General features: G+C 49.6%; 8 protein-coding genes across 8 annotated transcripts; 5 read left to right on the top strand and 3 right to left on the bottom strand.

Moving 5' to 3' along the window:
- Nucleotides 1-413: 413 nt before the first annotated feature.
- On the top strand, nucleotides 414-2,761 carry FMAN_06408 (uncharacterized protein; the record flags this gene model as incomplete). The annotated part of the gene is made up of 7 exons (XM_041826813.1): nucleotides 414-503; nucleotides 602-684; nucleotides 735-1,604; nucleotides 1,657-1,863; nucleotides 1,914-2,069; nucleotides 2,121-2,298; nucleotides 2,348-2,761. The coding sequence occupies 7 exons, from the start codon at nucleotides 414-416 to the stop codon at nucleotides 2,759-2,761; spliced, it is 1,998 nt and encodes a 665-aa protein (XP_041677839.1).
- Nucleotides 2,762-3,253: 492 nt separating this feature from the next.
- On the top strand, nucleotides 3,254-4,313 carry FMAN_06409 (uncharacterized protein; the record flags this gene model as incomplete). Its single annotated transcript, XM_041826812.1, has 3 exons — nucleotides 3,254-3,411; nucleotides 3,462-3,639; nucleotides 3,687-4,313. 3 exons carry the CDS (start codon nucleotides 3,254-3,256, stop codon nucleotides 4,311-4,313), a joined length of 963 nt encoding a protein of 320 aa, XP_041677838.1.
- Nucleotides 4,314-4,589: 276 nt separating this feature from the next.
- On the bottom strand, nucleotides 4,590-6,047 carry FMAN_06410 (uncharacterized protein; the record flags this gene model as incomplete). Its single annotated transcript, XM_041826811.1, has 1 exon — nucleotides 4,590-6,047. The coding sequence occupies one exon, from the start codon at nucleotides 6,045-6,047 to the stop codon at nucleotides 4,590-4,592; it is 1,458 nt and encodes a 485-aa protein (XP_041677837.1).
- A 772-nt stretch (nucleotides 6,048-6,819) lies between these two features.
- On the top strand, nucleotides 6,820-8,061 carry FMAN_06411 (uncharacterized protein; the record flags this gene model as incomplete). The annotated part of the gene is made up of 1 exon (XM_041826810.1): nucleotides 6,820-8,061. One exon carries the CDS (start codon nucleotides 6,820-6,822, stop codon nucleotides 8,059-8,061), a length of 1,242 nt encoding a protein of 413 aa, XP_041677836.1.
- Nucleotides 8,062-8,170: 109 nt separating this feature from the next.
- On the bottom strand, nucleotides 8,171-10,031 carry FMAN_06412 (uncharacterized protein; the record flags this gene model as incomplete). The annotated part of the gene is made up of 2 exons (XM_041826809.1): nucleotides 8,171-9,719; nucleotides 9,772-10,031. 2 exons carry the CDS (start codon nucleotides 10,029-10,031, stop codon nucleotides 8,171-8,173), a joined length of 1,809 nt encoding a protein of 602 aa, XP_041677835.1.
- Nucleotides 10,032-10,399: 368 nt separating this feature from the next.
- On the bottom strand, nucleotides 10,400-11,446 carry FMAN_06413 (uncharacterized protein; the record flags this gene model as incomplete). Its single annotated transcript, XM_041826807.1, has 1 exon — nucleotides 10,400-11,446. The coding sequence occupies one exon, from the start codon at nucleotides 11,444-11,446 to the stop codon at nucleotides 10,400-10,402; it is 1,047 nt and encodes a 348-aa protein (XP_041677834.1).
- A 505-nt stretch (nucleotides 11,447-11,951) lies between these two features.
- FMAN_06414 (uncharacterized protein) lies at nucleotides 11,952-13,221 on the top strand (the record flags this gene model as incomplete). The annotated part of the gene is made up of 2 exons (XM_041826806.1): nucleotides 11,952-12,029; nucleotides 12,085-13,221. The coding sequence occupies 2 exons, from the start codon at nucleotides 11,952-11,954 to the stop codon at nucleotides 13,219-13,221; spliced, it is 1,215 nt and encodes a 404-aa protein (XP_041677833.1).
- An 840-nt stretch (nucleotides 13,222-14,061) lies between these two features.
- FMAN_06415 (related to plant dihydroflavonol-4-reductases) lies at nucleotides 14,062-15,123 on the top strand (the record flags this gene model as incomplete). The annotated part of the gene is made up of 1 exon (XM_041826805.1): nucleotides 14,062-15,123. The coding sequence occupies one exon, from the start codon at nucleotides 14,062-14,064 to the stop codon at nucleotides 15,121-15,123; it is 1,062 nt and encodes a 353-aa protein (XP_041677832.1).
- Between the last annotated feature and the right edge of the window lie 58 nt (nucleotides 15,124-15,181).

Here is a 15,181-nt window from a genome sequence, read left to right as displayed (position 1 = left end):
CGGATCTGCAGTGGTGCAGGTGCCATTCAGCTTGCGTAACCCAATGCTATCTCAACAATGAAGCCTCCGTCCATCTAACGACATCGAGACCGTTCGATGGATGCATTTATCACAGCTTTTGACGATGCTTCCCAGGACTGGACTAGTGACACCACCGATCTAGCTTTATCAGCTTTAGCAGTGAAGCTCGGACTCTAGCATGCCAATCGTTCCGAGAGGGTTACAGATAAGCTATCGTGCTTTGGGAATAGCTTCTTCCCCTCGGATTCATTAAACCTTCCGTTGCCCTGGGCCTGGGCAGCAACGACAGTGGAGAACTTGCAATTATTACCCCAGATTCTATCACCGCGGCTCCTTGTTTTCTCACACGATCACGCATTAAGAATTCAAGTCTCTGAATCACGTATTTGATCATGTCTACGACGGCTGTTTATTCTGCCCCACCTAACCCCAGGAAGCGGGCTTCGGTAGCCTGTAACGGCTGCCGGGTCAAGAGAACAAAGGTAATGCTCCCCTCCCTGCACGAGTTGAGCCTCAATACGAACGATGACGTTGCATGCCCTCAATCTATTTGACAGTGGCTGACTCGAGCTTCACGTAGTGCGATGGCAGTCAGCCAAGATGCAGCGCATGCTACGACCGCCAACAAGACTGCGAGTATACCCAGGCTGAAAGCAACAGAAAGTACGTCAACACAGCTTTATGGCAGAACTTACACTAACATATATGGATAGACGACATACAAATGCATATATAAACGCGTTGGAAGCCCGTGTCGCAAGCTTGGAGAAACAACTCGCCCAGCGCAATGGTGATCCTGGGACGCCAGACTCTGCAAAGAACAGTAGCTGTGACCATGAGGAGGTGGCCTTCGTAAGCACTACCCAAGCTTCTCAACCGGAACCAAACAGTACCACAAGCGAAGAAGATATGGATGATCTCGCAAACGCTCTTGGGTGCTTCACTCTGGGTGAAATTGGAGAGCTGCGGTATTTCGGCGCATCCAGCAACTTTTCCATCATTCCCAACCACTCTATTAAGGTTCCATCGTCGATCCAAGCCAGACTTCGCGGCATAGAGGCCGCTGAAAAAATGTCCGATTTCATCACGCCTTCTGACGAGATGCGCGATCACCTACTGGAGATTTTCTGGCGATGGCAGAACTGTTGGCAGTACATCGTCCCAAGAGAGCTATTCGTCAGGGATCTATACGTCGAGAAGAGTGGTCGGTACTGCACGCCTTCTCTAATGGCGGCGATTTTAGCAATGTCGTCGCGGTACTCTCCGAGATTAGAGCTTCGAACTGATCCCGATGACGCAAATACGGCTGGTGAAGCGTTTGCTGCTCAAGCCAAGACTATGCTTCATTACGAATGTGAAGCGCCAACGACGTCGACGGTTCAAGCAACAGCCCTCCTGGGCCTGTACTGGGCAACTATTGACAATGAGGGTCTCGGATTCCTGTACATCGGCATGGCGACCAGGATGGCCATGAACCTGGGCCTTCATTGTGATTGCTCACCGTACGCTTCCAAAGGCTTAGTATCCGCTGATGACGTGGAGGCTAGGAATGTCACATTCTGGGGTGTATATTTCTTAGACAAGTAAAACCACCGAAGAGCACTGACGTGTTTCGAAAACTAACGATGAGAATAGACTTTATTGCCTTGGTATGGGCCGGCCGGCCAGTATCCAAGAGTACAACATCACAACGACCAAACCAAAAGGACTTACCCAACATAGCCCTCTCTTATCTGACTATCAGTATGGAATATCCGCTCCGTATCCGACAAGTCACATTCTGGAAAACTCGATGTATACTTGTGACCTTGTGCTCGCTACCTCGGAGGTTATCGACCAGCTGTGAGAAACCTCTACTTAAGTGGCAAGGGATGGCAGCTGACGTTATACAGATATGCACAGAGATACGCGTGGACTGATAAAGAAAGAGAAGACAGAGTTATGAAAGCTCATCTCCAAGCTGTCGGACTCTTTGACCAGTTGCCGAAAAGCTTGAAAATCTCGAGTTCCAGTCTTCAATGTTCTCCGCCATATGTCTATCAGTTTCAGTGAGTAACTATGGATCTGGTAAGGGTGTCTTACTGACGGCTATTCTCCAGTTTACAATACCACCATGCAATATTGCTACTTCATCGACCATTCTTTCAGCTTCTCAACCCTGGCAAGAGCACCATCGCCTATGATCCAGAGGGAGGAGATATTCACTCAAAGTCCTGCAGGGAATCAGCCGTCAAGATGGCTAGGATTCTACAGATATTCAGAAAGAATTACACAATGGTATGTGATCATCTGATCTTAATTATCCCAGCAAACTGACAACGCATAGCGAAATATGCCTGTCTCAGGAGTCCACCCAGCCTTCACTGCAGCAATCATCCATCTTCTTCACATTAAGTCAACAGGAAATTACGGCAGGAGCGAGGCTATGAGATGTCTTTACATATGCGTGAAATCTCTGTACGAGATGAATGTGAATTGGAATTGGGCTAATCGGTCCATTCGAGCGATTTTGTCGCTGGCTAGGGAATGGGAAATCGACATCTGGGCACATGGTCTCGCACAAGAGATCAATGAAGAGAGTAGGAGACAATTTGAACGGTATGAAATGGACGATCTTGTGGTTTTCCATGATCAGGGCTCGGAGGGTAGCTTTGAGCATGTTTATTCGCTGGACGATATTTTCGAGTCTTGGACGTATGACCAGTGTTTTGGGGAGTCATCTCTGGACTTTTTTGTTTAGCTTAGGACTTTAATGAGGTCTTGTCTTCGGTACTACTAGTCTGATTATATAGCTTAATCCAGTTCTAGGATATTGATTATCCTGCTTCCGACATGAGCGAGGTCTGACACGTAACCAATCGCATATTGACTGTGGCCTATTGTGGAATTGCGGATATCATTAATCCGGCGTGCGGAGATTAAGTTTGGCATATCTGGGGTAAATGGGGTCTAGGAGAGGAATTATCCGGGAATCAATCACCCGACCGTGATGATCGCCAGGTAATCTGATATCCGGATAGACCCCTCAAACAATCCCCACCAAGGACAGATAGATGCTGAGATAGGAAATATCGTCGCATCTTTGCCATAATACAAGTATCAGCCTCACAAGTATAAATAGAGGAGCAAATCACCCTCAAATTCCTCATCTCATCATCCTTCTCAGTCCAACACAAGCACCAACAACACAACCACCAACACAAACTCACAACCTCAACTACAATCTATCAAGATGTCCAAGTCCCTCAAGGTCGCCGCCATCCAAGCCGAGCCCGTCTGGAACGATCTCCAGGGCGGTGTCAACAAGTCCATCGGTCTCATCCAAGAGGCAGCAAAGAACGGTGCCAACGTTATCGGCTTCCCTGAAGTCTTCATTCCGGGATATCCATGGTAAGTACAAGACTTACTAAACATGGACAGATCAGCTTATTCATTTCTAGGAGCATCTGGGCCAACTCGCCTACCGAGAACGCACCATGGATCAATGAGTACTTCAAGAACTCAATGGAGAGAGAGTCACCTGAGATGGACCAGATTCGAGCTGCTGTTCGAGAGGCAGGCGTCTTTGTAGTCCTTGGATATAGTGAGAGATACAGGGGAACTCTTTACATCGCACAGGTGAGTTGTGCTACCAATTGGACCTTTCGGTCTGCTGACGGGATAAGTCCTTCATCGACGAGACCGGCACTATTGTTCTTCACCGCCGCAAGATCAAGCCCACCCACGTTGAGCGTGCTATCTATGGTGACGGGCAGGGCGAGTCTCTGACCAATGTCGCCGACACGAAATTCGGCAGGGTTGCTGGTCTTAACTGCTGGGAGCACACCCAGACACTTCTCCGCTACTATGAATACTCCCAGGATGTCGATATTCACGTCTCCAGCTGGCCTTCTCTCTTCCCCCGGCACGTCCCCGAGTGGCCATACCATATCACTCCCGAATGCTGCAAGGCCTTCTCTCACGTCGTCTCCATGGAGGGAGCCTGCTTCGTTCTTCTGGCAAGTCAGATCATGACTGAGGAGAACCATAAGAAGGCAAACGTTGAGGGCTATGACTATACTAAGAAGTCTGGCGGTGGCTTCAGTATGATCTTCTCGCCTTTCGGAGAGGAACTTGTCGAGCCCCTTGCTCCTAACGAGGAGGGTATTCTTTACGCTGATATCAACCTTGAGGAGAAGTACAAGGCGAAGCAGAACTTGGACATTGTCGGCCATTACTCGCGACCCGACCAGCTGAGCCTTCGCGTCAACAAACATGCTGCCAAGCCTGTCTTCTTTGCCAACGACCTGTGAGCTCATGGATCTAATTCCTCGCCGAACGGCTCTTGCTTACAGGTCGCAGTTCGGTGGACCAATCGCAAACCCATGGTAGTCTTGCTTTTAGGACCAATTAGTTTGAATAGCGCAATTAAATACTTACAATCCTCAAGACTTCAGTGCCGTGATGCTTCTAACCGTACTATGACCAGAAAGAGGGTAAGCCATTTCTCAGAGAGATAGATGTGATAGTTAAACTGGCTTGTATTCATCCCTAAAACAATAAACTACTATGTAACCAACTCGTCTTGTTCAGTAAACGTAGAAGAAGTTAGGATTGTTCCTATCCGTCATGGTATCCGGATCAACCTCTCCACTCTGACCAATATCCTGCGAAACTCTCCCCTTTCTATTTCGAAGGCCATAAAGAATTCTGGTAAGAATAGTAACGACCACGGAGCCACCGCAAACACAGAAGACGGTGATCTTTGCTGGGATGAAGCTTGGCGCATCTTTCGCTTGGAAAGTCTGGGGGCCAATGATATTGGCAATGGAGAAGCCAACAGCGACGATGGCGTTGGTAGTGACTTTCTTGGTGTACCCTTGAACGTTGGCTCCGACAAGAGCATAAATCAGTGCGAGAGGTGCAACGTCGAAGTTGATCAAATAGATACCAGCGAGGGAGCCGGCTTGACTGCTGGAGTAGAAGGACATGAGTCCTGCACCAATCAGAGTTGGGACCATGAGAAGGCAAAGACCCAACCATCGCGGGAACCCGTAGAGAATGGCGAAAGTGCTGAGTAAAGTGGCCGACACTGATACAACGCCAGCAGGCATGTTGAGAAGGGCGGCCTGTTTGGGGTCGTATCCGAAGCCGCGGATCAGAGTAGCAGAGAAGGTCGTGATGATGCCTGATGGGATAACGATGAGAATAGTGTTAAGGAAAAGCAACCAAACTTGGATGTCCTTGAGAGCATCCCAAATACCAGAGCGGCGGAAGACCTTGGTGCTTTTCCCTCCCTGATCAGCATCAAGTGCTTCTTGAAGCATGACCTGCTCCTGCTCTGTGAGGAACTTGGCATCCTTGATACTGGAAGGCATCCAGAAGAGAACAAGAAGACCAATCATGACGTTGAAGGCGCCAACGGAAACAAACATGATGCGCCAGCTCTGGAAGCTGCTGGTTCGGCTGCCATGCTGGGCAGCAAAAGAGATCAGTCCACCAACAGTCTGGCCGATACCAAGACCGCAGTACCAGATACCGGTTCTTGGGGTTGCTTGTCTTCTGGTGTACCACTGTGAAGTGATCATGATCAAGGCGGGTGAGATAACGGCTTCGAACATTCCAAGAAGAGTTCTCGCAGCTGTCATACCAGGGAAGTTATGAGCAGCGGAAGAGCAGCAGATAACGATACCCCAGAGAACAACGTTGAGGCCAAGGACTTTGCTGACGGGAAACTTCTGGATCAAGACACCCTGAGGGAACTCAGTAACGGCGAAACCGATGAAGAAAGCGGTGGCCATCCAGGAGAAGTCATTTCCAGTGAAGTGGAGGTTCTCCGAAAGACCCATGATGTTGGCATAGTTGATGAGGACTTTGTCGAGGAACTGGAGGAAGTAGCAGACTAGCATAAGAGGAACGAGGTGGTAGTCGACTTTGCGGGTGATCGGCTTCAGGGATGTTTCGCTGATGACATCTTGGACTGAGCCTTTGGTGACGGAAGGAGGACGCATGATGTCTGGGATCTTCTCGTTGTCGGTAGGAGTCATGGTGAAGCTGCCAAAAGATGTTAGACAGATGCAGAAGTGCAAGTTGTTAGGTACTCACCTGTCCGATGCACAAGTAGTTGTTGTAAGTTGAACAAAGAGTCAGACACTTGAATGAAGAGTTCAATCGGTGGCAAGGTAGCGATCGGTAGACGAAGGCAGCCTGTACTGAAGCCAAAAGGAGATGCCTTGATGGGACGACAAGACAGGGTTAAGTACCTCGAGCCCGCGATACCACCTATAGGACATCTAGTAGCCAAACATGAGCAGTTGCAGTGTTATCTTGACAGAGTTCAAGTCATAGCTCCGAGTCTGGACTCCAAAAACCTGGGGAATGATGATACGTCGGTAAACTCTATCTAGATTGGGCTAGACCGCGATAAAGCTGCAACCGTCGGATCCTGATGGGCGGGACCAATGAAATCATGTGGATTACTTCCCCGCCCGTCGCTTCGAGGTCCCAGGAATGGTTCTTGGGTTCGTCGTGTTGATAGCGGTCCGCGCGGTTTGAGATAGTGGTCTCCAGCCTCAGTCGTCCGAGGGCGGAACAGGCTGGGGTTGGTATGATGTGAAACGAGAGTAATGACACAACTTAAGCGCCGGGCATAAGACTACGATACATATAATTAGAACTTCAATTACAATCTTCTCATTGAAACACTCAATCACATCTTACAAAGTACTTGATTGCATTCTGTAGCACCTCTCTGGATCTCTAAGCCAGACGGCTCAATCATAGCCTCACCTTATCCACACAAGCTCTTCAAAACACAACATGCCTGGACGAACAGAAACGTCTCTCTCAATAGGCATCATCGGCTCCGGTCTTGGTGGTCTTTCCGCCGCCATCGCCCTCCGACGAGCCGGTCACCAAGTCACTCTCTACGAGCGCTACGACTTTGGTGGCGAAGTCGGTGCATCGCTTTCAGTCGCCTCCAACGGCTCTCGCTTCTTGGAAGAATGGGACGTTGACATTCCCGCTGCCAAGCCAGTCATCCTGCGAAACCTCATCCGCCATGACTATTCTACTGGAGAAGTCGAAGGCACATACCCTTTGGGAGACTATCGCGAACGCTTCGGCACAGACTACAACAACTTTCATCGAATTGACCTGCATAATCACCTCAAGGACACTGCTCTATCGCAATGTGGTAAAGGTCGGCCTGCTGAGTTGAAGACATGGCACAAGGCATCCAAGCTTGACACTGAAACTGGTCACATCACCTTTGAGAATGGTAATGAGGCTACACATGATGCCATCATTTGCGCAGACGGTATCCGAAGCGTTATGCGGGAGCAACTTGGCGTTATTCCAAATTTCGTGCCCAGTACATCTTGCTGTTATCGCTGCATCATCTACGCCGACAAGCTACGTGAGCTCGGCCTCGAGGAGTACATCAACAACGAGGCAATCGAGTTTTGGGGCGGTGACACAAAGACCAAGATTGTTCTATCAGCATGCAGCGATAACAACGTTGTTTCATGCTATTGTTTTTATCCAGCTGAGAAGAATGATACCAAGGAAGATGGCTGGAACATCTCCACCACTGGCGACGTCCTTGCTTCTACGTTCCCTGGGCTAGATCCCAAGCTCATCAAGCTCTTCCTCAACGCCGAAGACATCAAGATGTGGCGTCTATACAACCACGATCCCTATCCCTACTGGACCAAGGGCCGTTGCACACTGCTGGGCGATGCTGCGCATCCCATGATGCCAGATCAAAGTCAGGGTGCTTGCATGGCCATCGAAGACGCAGGCGCATTGGGAATCCTCTTTTCAAAGAAGTACTCAGACTTGAGTGTTGAGCAACGCCTTAAGCTGTATGAGGCGGAACGCAAGCCACGCGCTACAAGATTGCAAGAAGCGAGCAAGCGTGCGAGGGAGAACTTGAATGAAAGGATTGGTTGGTCGAGCAAGAACACGAAGCCGGGGATGTTGACGATTGATGAGGTCTGTGCCTATGATATGCATGCTCATATCGCTGGGTTGGTCAATGATGCGCAGGTCTCTTCGTAGATAGTGTTGGAGTGTATAGCCTGTTTAAAATAGTCCTCTCATTTGATAGCCTTCTATTTAAATGTTTCACGAGTACAATTGCGTCTTGTCGTAATATCTTGCATTGCTATCAGTATAGTGCTAGTCCGCCCATCTCCTCATACCGAATTCTCGCCCAATTAACCATACTTTCGGTTTCCCTTCTCTTCCAAACAGTCTCTACTAATTCGCGGCTCTGATGTACATATCCGAACCCACAAGTCCGCTCCATGATCATCAGCCTATCTTGTACAACCATTCTTTGCTCAAGGCAGTTGCATGCACCACCCGCCATCACCAGAGGAAATAGTAGGCAGCTCTCGAGGGGACTGCCATAACGGATTTTCTGTGCTGAGTCGAGGATGTGCTGGACACACTCGAATACTTTTTCTCTAAGTGAGTAGCCTTCTGTGATTTGGTGGAGTCGGAGGCGGAGTGCCCATTCGTAAGCGGTTGTTGCATGGAGTACGTCGTCATTTGTTGGTGACAAGGACGCGACGGCGCCTGCGAGACCACCATAGTCGTAGGCCCAGTTATCCAATCTCCCTTGAACTCTCTCAGCTTCTTCGCGAAATAGAGCTTCGGAAGCCTCATCAACTCTTGTTCCTCGTTTGCTGGCCAGATTGTTCACACGATCGACCATGTGAAACAGTTCTTTCGGTATTCCATAAACTGCAGCATCGTCGTTGCTGGCATCTTCAGTCGGCTCGGGTGTAGTTGCCACTGTCTTGTCATCTATCAGAGGAGGCTTGCACGTGCTTGTTGTCGCTGCACTATCTAGAAAGCGCGCCAGCTTGACAAAGAACTTGAAGTGACCTGCCAGATTACCACCGGTCTGAGACTTGACTGTTGACAGGAGTCGTTTTGCGCCTTGGAGATGAAGCTTCCATCCTGCTGAGGTACCATCGAACAGCTCCGACATACACAGAAGTAGGCAGGATACCAACGCGACATCCACTGAACCCCCATCTACATGAGGTAGGAGACCGGCCAAAGACTGCGTCGCTTGACCTTTGTGATACAGTGCTCTATCTCGCATGTCGGGTTGAAGCTTCTGCCAATGCGTTGCACTCAAAGCGAGGACGCAATGAAGGATGAGCTGATTTGAGACGGCCATGGGAACTAGATAACTGAGGTAAGGGTTTGATGTCGTATTTGGATGCCTTGATAGCACTGAGGCGACGATATTTGAGTAATGGTTTAGCAATGCTTTGTCGTGAGGAGATGTCATGTCCGGCACCAAACTCGGCGTATACAGAGTGAGCGTGGTATTTGGTAGACTGTCCGGTGAGTCTTCCGCAATGGGAGGTGTTTCCGGGAGAATATCAAGCCAGCCTGGGTCAGTGGTCAAGTCCCAGGATAGTTCTGGTAACGTCGCCGCCATGTCGACGTCGGCACCCTCTACAGGAACGGCTGTCGACATTTGGCATAGCAAGTCGGCGATACTCAGGTCCACGTTGGATTGGACTGAACCTGGCGAAGGATTTGGGCTTGGCGATGTCTCCGAAGACAGGTCGAGGACTTGTTCTGCGCTAAGCCATGATTCATTGGTCCAGCTGTTGAGCCTCGGTCTACTAGCCCTCTCTGTCGGCCACGAACAGTCGAGGCAAAGTCTCCTGCAATCGCCACAGTTGGGTTTCCTGTGACAATGATAAGATCAGGCTCGTCAAGACAAACGAGGTTGGTGCTTACCGCTCATCGCATTTCTTCTTACGCCTTTTGCACGTCAAACAACCTGTCTGCACCCTGCGTATCTTTGCTTTCGGCTGTCCGACAGAAATCCCATCGCCACCATCAAGCCCAAACTCCCCGGAAAGCGAGCCCGAGTACCCCTTTGGACGACAAGGTAGGCTCAGCCTACTGCACCGATCACACGGCACGCCACCCTTGCAGCGCTGCTTGATCTCAGCGCACCGTAAGCAGGTATTACTCGATCGCTCGCGCGTCGCCATGGTTTTGAGGTCAATGAGGAGGAGAAAAAGCTGGGGTAATGAGAGAGAGGAAGTATGGGTCACCCGGAATTAGGAACCGGCTCTCTCGTTATCTTGATAGCGCGTAAGTGCTAGACTGTTAACAGCTAGTTTGGTGATATGGTATCCGTCATATCAGGCGCTACAGTGGTACCAAGCGGGGTTAGATAGCGCTGTCGGGTATGGGGCGATAGGCCGCTAACAGCGAGGTCTTCAGCGACTGGGCTTGGCTTGAGCATCGCGGGCTCATCAATTCCTTGCTCTCCCTCAAATTGATTCACAGAGGCTCACGATATCGATGCTTATGGCATTTTCGGTTTAAGAGAATGGTCTAATTACACTATCTGAAACTATAGCTCGTGTAAAGCAGTCCGAATAGCACCAGCAGTCTGCAGAATAAACTCCTTCGCCTGCCAAAGATCCTTATCCATATGCATAAACGGATGCGGCACGCCAGGGAACCTCTTCAACGTCACCTCATTGCCATGCTCAATCAACTTCATTCCGTAAGCCTCACCCTCGTCCCTCAACGGGTCGGCGCCCGCTGTATAAATGACAGTCTTTGCGAGATTATTATAGTTGTCTGCCTTGAACAGGTTGCCATAAATCTCCGGTATTTGCGCACGCTTCTTAGCGATCTCTTCAGGTGTTGAGCCCAGCGAACTCCATTTGAGCTTGTCGAACCAAGCTAGGCGGCCCCAATTGAGTGTTGGCGCATGCTCATTCTCTTGCATGGACTTGAACGGCGAATCTGATGCTGAAGAGTATTGACTCAGGTCGTCAATCACTGGTGTTCCAACAGCGACGAGCTTGAGAGGGATTCCTGCATCGCGGGCCATGTGCGCCAGCGCAAGACTGATGAATCCACCAGCTGAGACTCCGCCAACAGAGATTCTCTCAGGATCAATGCTGAATCGCTCGGTGCCCTTCTCGTAGATGTACTTGAGAGCAGCGAAACTATCGGTAACACCACAAGGGAAAGCATTCTCGGGCACAAGGCGATATGCGACATCAATGACGGCGACGCCAGCGACATTGCAGATGTGCTTGCAAATATGACTCTCGGTATCCAGATCGCCTAGACCCCAGCCGCCACCATGGTAGTCGATATGTACAGGCCATGGACCTGCAGCGTCAGGCTCATACACTCGAACATCTAGGGTGATGCCCTCATGAGTGACGATCTGGGTATCGTATTGGCGCGCGACATCTGGTGCAGGGCCAGTGCCGTACGAGTAGAGAACTGAGTATTTCGATCGGAGGATGCCGAGATCAATTGGTTTGAGGGGAGTGTTGGCGACGTTGTCGTTGTAGAGCTTCTCAAAGACAGGGTCGAGTTTGCCCTTCATTGAGGGATGAACAGGCTGGAGAGCCTCATGCTTGGTGTCTTGTGTCATGGTGATTGCGGCAAAGATACGATATCGGGGATGAATGAGTTGAGAATGCGATAAATCGGAAGCGAGATCAATTGACTCTTGAATGAATCTATTCTCACCTCCATCGCATCCAGTTCCGGCGCATGTTCCAATGTTAATTGCCTTGTCGCAAGGATCATTAATTTCCGCGGTCCCCGCTATCTTACAGTGACAATTCGAGTTAGTCTGGCGCGCAATTCATTAGGCTTTTCCGACGGTTGCATAGCGGCGACTTCCGACGGACCCCTCACTGCGCTGGATGCACTGAACCGCGCTGCTGGGACCTCACTGTAACGTAGATAACCCCGATAAGAGCTTCATGACGTGTGATGCCGTCGCACTCACTTCAACTGCGAAGTGTCTCGAGGGTCAATCTGATATTATGAGAGAATAAACCCTGGTATTTCCCCTTGTTCAAAGCGACCAAAATTGAACACAAACCCAATTCATTGATCATTCTTTGTGTAAAGCTCACGTGAACATCACCATGTCCAAAGACCGTAAACCAGTTCTCATAATCGGCGCTGGGGTTGTTGGCCTTGTCCTCGCCCATGGCCTCAAGAAGGTAATCCGCCTCTCAAACCACCTCGTCAATCAGCCCGCTAACATGGATCATGAAGCTTGGCATTCCCTTTCAGATTTACGAACGCGACAGTCACATCAGCTCCCGCGGTCAAGGCTGGGCCATAACACTCCATTGGGTCCTCCCATTCCTCAGAGAACTCTTATCGGAAGAAGCATTCAAGGACGTCGAATCAGTCCAAGTCGACCCTGAAGCCGACCGTCAAGGGCTCGGAAAATTTGTCTTCATCAACCTTAAGACCCTGGAGCCGAAATTCCTCATTCCCCCTGGCGATCGACGACGAGTCAATAGAGAGAAGCTGCGCAAGGTCTTGCTCGAAAGTGTTTCTGATCACGTTAATTGGAACAAGCGACTTGCTTCAATTGAAGAGCGCGACGACGGCGTTGTCGCTGCGTTCGAGGATGGATCTCAAGCTGAAGGGTCTCTTATCGTTGGCGTTGAGGGCAGCAACTCAAGAACAAGGAAATTCTTAGCACCAGAGTCATACCGAAATATTCGACTGCCGGTACGATTTACTGGTGCTGCTCTAGATCTCACGCCAGAGCAGGTAAAGCCATTAAAAGACATCGATCCTCTTCTGTTCCAAGGCTGTCATCCTGAGACAGGGACGTTCTTCTGGTTCAGCATGCTAGAAACACCAGTCGTTAATGGTACTGCTGGAACAAAGGATGAGCATTATCGCGTACAAGTCATGATATCGTGGCCTATGAAAACGCCAGAAGACGAGGTCAAAGCCACCGACGCGGAGCGCTTGGCATATATGAAGCAACGCGCCACAGAATTCAATCCCGTCCTTCGGGACACTGTACAAAGAATTCCAGAGGGTTCTGAAGTGATTGAGATAGTCCTACAGGACTGGCCATGTCCACCTTGGGATAATCGCAACGGGAGGGTTACTCTAGCTGGCGACGCGGCGCATGCGATGACCATGTATCGAGGCGAAGCAGCGAACCATGGTATCCTTGATGCTTATCGGTTGACAAAAGCTTTGGAAGGAGTCTATCATAAATGGAAAGGGTTGAATGAAGCTATTGATGAGTATGAGGAGGAATTAAGGGAGAGGACCAAGGTTGCTGTGTTGTTGAGCCGACAGGCTTGCTTGGATGCTCATGACTGGGCCGGATTAAATGAGAACTCGGCTGTTTTGAAGAAGAGGGCAATTGCGGGAGTTTAGACGTCATCAATACAGGCGGTGAACACATAACGTTACCCTTATAATTTTTTTTTGGCAAGCTGTACCTCTAATCTAGGTAAATTGATATGGTTGTGCATCATAGTTGCCAATCTAGCTTTTGGCGTTCTATTCACTAATCTGGTACCTCGCTGCTGTTCAAAACCGTCTGACATTTATTAGATCATATAAAACTGCTTTATTTCTGTGTTTTTTACATGGTAACGCTATGATTGTTGACTGTGTGTAGGGTATGCTTTGTTTAACAGACCCATTGCTTGCTGAGTCCACAGGCCAGTGGCCGACCGTTCCTTATCATTATCGCTCAACTGATAGCGCCGATAAGATGTGTTATCGGTTAGTGGGGCAAGATCACAATAATCCGTCGCAACGTTAACAGGCGACGACAGCGCGTGAACTGGGAGGAGTATACCGAAAACAAGTGAAAAATTGGTGTAAATTTCGGACGAAATGCCCAACTGTTTGCTCTTGCGGAATCAAAGACAATCTGCTTGTGACGTCATGTCAGCATGAGGAGAATCAATCGGCTATCGGACAAAATCAGCGCCGCTATCCGACAGTGACGAGAGTGCGGGACGCGCTTTGGTCTGCAGCCGTCGCAAAGTTATCATTGCGACGGCCATGGCAGCGCTAAACCAAAAGAGGAACAGGCGATGAATACCGCGGGTGAGCTGGGCTGTCAATAGAATAGAATAGAATAGACCTCTGTACTGTATGTTCAATTATGACTGCCTTGATAGTCTTCTTTAAACATTTCCAATCATAAACTGAATCTGATTTTCAGCCTTATCGCAACCAGTCACTGAAGTTGTCACCGCCAAAATGCCTTCAGCATATCCCAAGCCCATTCTGCCACCATCTCTTGTCGCCGTCACTGGAGCCAATGGCTTCATAGCCCAACACTGTATCGCTCTTCTTTTGTGTGAAGGATACAAGGTCTTGGGCACCGTCAGATCTCAGACAAAAGTTGAGCAAGTTCTTGAACTACATGGCAGAGACCCCAATCTCTCTGTCAGAATAGTCGAGGACATCACTTCCGTTGAATCGTACATCTCAGCCTTTGGCTCCATCCGACCTGATGCAATTTTACACCTTGCAGCTCCTTTCCACTATGATACAACAGACTTGGAAAAGGACCTCATGATCCCTGCTGTCAACGGTTCAACGGCCATCCTCAATGCAGCAAATCAGCTTGGTGGCGTCAAGCGCATTGTGCACACCAACTCGTTTGCAGGTATCTACGATGCCTCGAAAGGACTGCAGCCAGGCAAGATTTATACTGCCAAGGATTGGTCTCCATTGACGTATGAGGATGGTGTAAACGCACCAGCCGCAGCAGTGGCATACCGCGCCAGCAAGACTGTTGCTGAAAAGGTAGCTTGGAAGTGGATGGAAGAGAATTCAGCTGCGCACTTTGATCTTGTAAGCTTGAACCCGGCTATGGTGTTCGGACCATTTCTACAAGGCGCTGTGCCCAAGTCATCAAAACATCTCAACACTTCCAACCAAATCGTCTATGGTATTGTCTCCGCCGGCCAAGACGGCGAGATACCTGCCACTAAAGGCCCTGTCTGGGTTAGTGTCAAAGATGTCGCTCTTGCGCACCTCAAGGCCATTCAGGTCCCTGAAGCAAGTGGTGAAAGATATCTTCTTGCGGCGGGAGTGTACTGTAACCAAGAGATCGCTGATGTCGCAAGGGAGGTTGCCGGCAAGAATAAGGACAAGATCCCCAAGGGATCACCGGGGCTAAGGGAGGCTTCTACGCATTTTGGTGTAGATGCAAGTGCAACTGAGAAAGCTTTGGGTATCAAGTGGCAGAGTTTGGACGACATGTTGTCGGGTTTGCTGCCGCAGCTATTTGAGATACAGAAGATGGACGAGTAGAACTTGGTAGACTGCGCAGAATGAGAAGCACGATTCATTGATGCTTAGCATTTGCTCA

Source organism: Fusarium mangiferae (genome assembly GCF_900044065.1).
Source record: "Fusarium mangiferae strain MRC7560 genome assembly, contig: FMAN_scaffold002, whole genome shotgun sequence".
Taxonomy (NCBI): Eukaryota; Fungi; Ascomycota; class Sordariomycetes; order Hypocreales; family Nectriaceae; genus Fusarium; species Fusarium mangiferae.
This window is presented reverse-complemented; position numbering and strand designations above follow the sequence as displayed.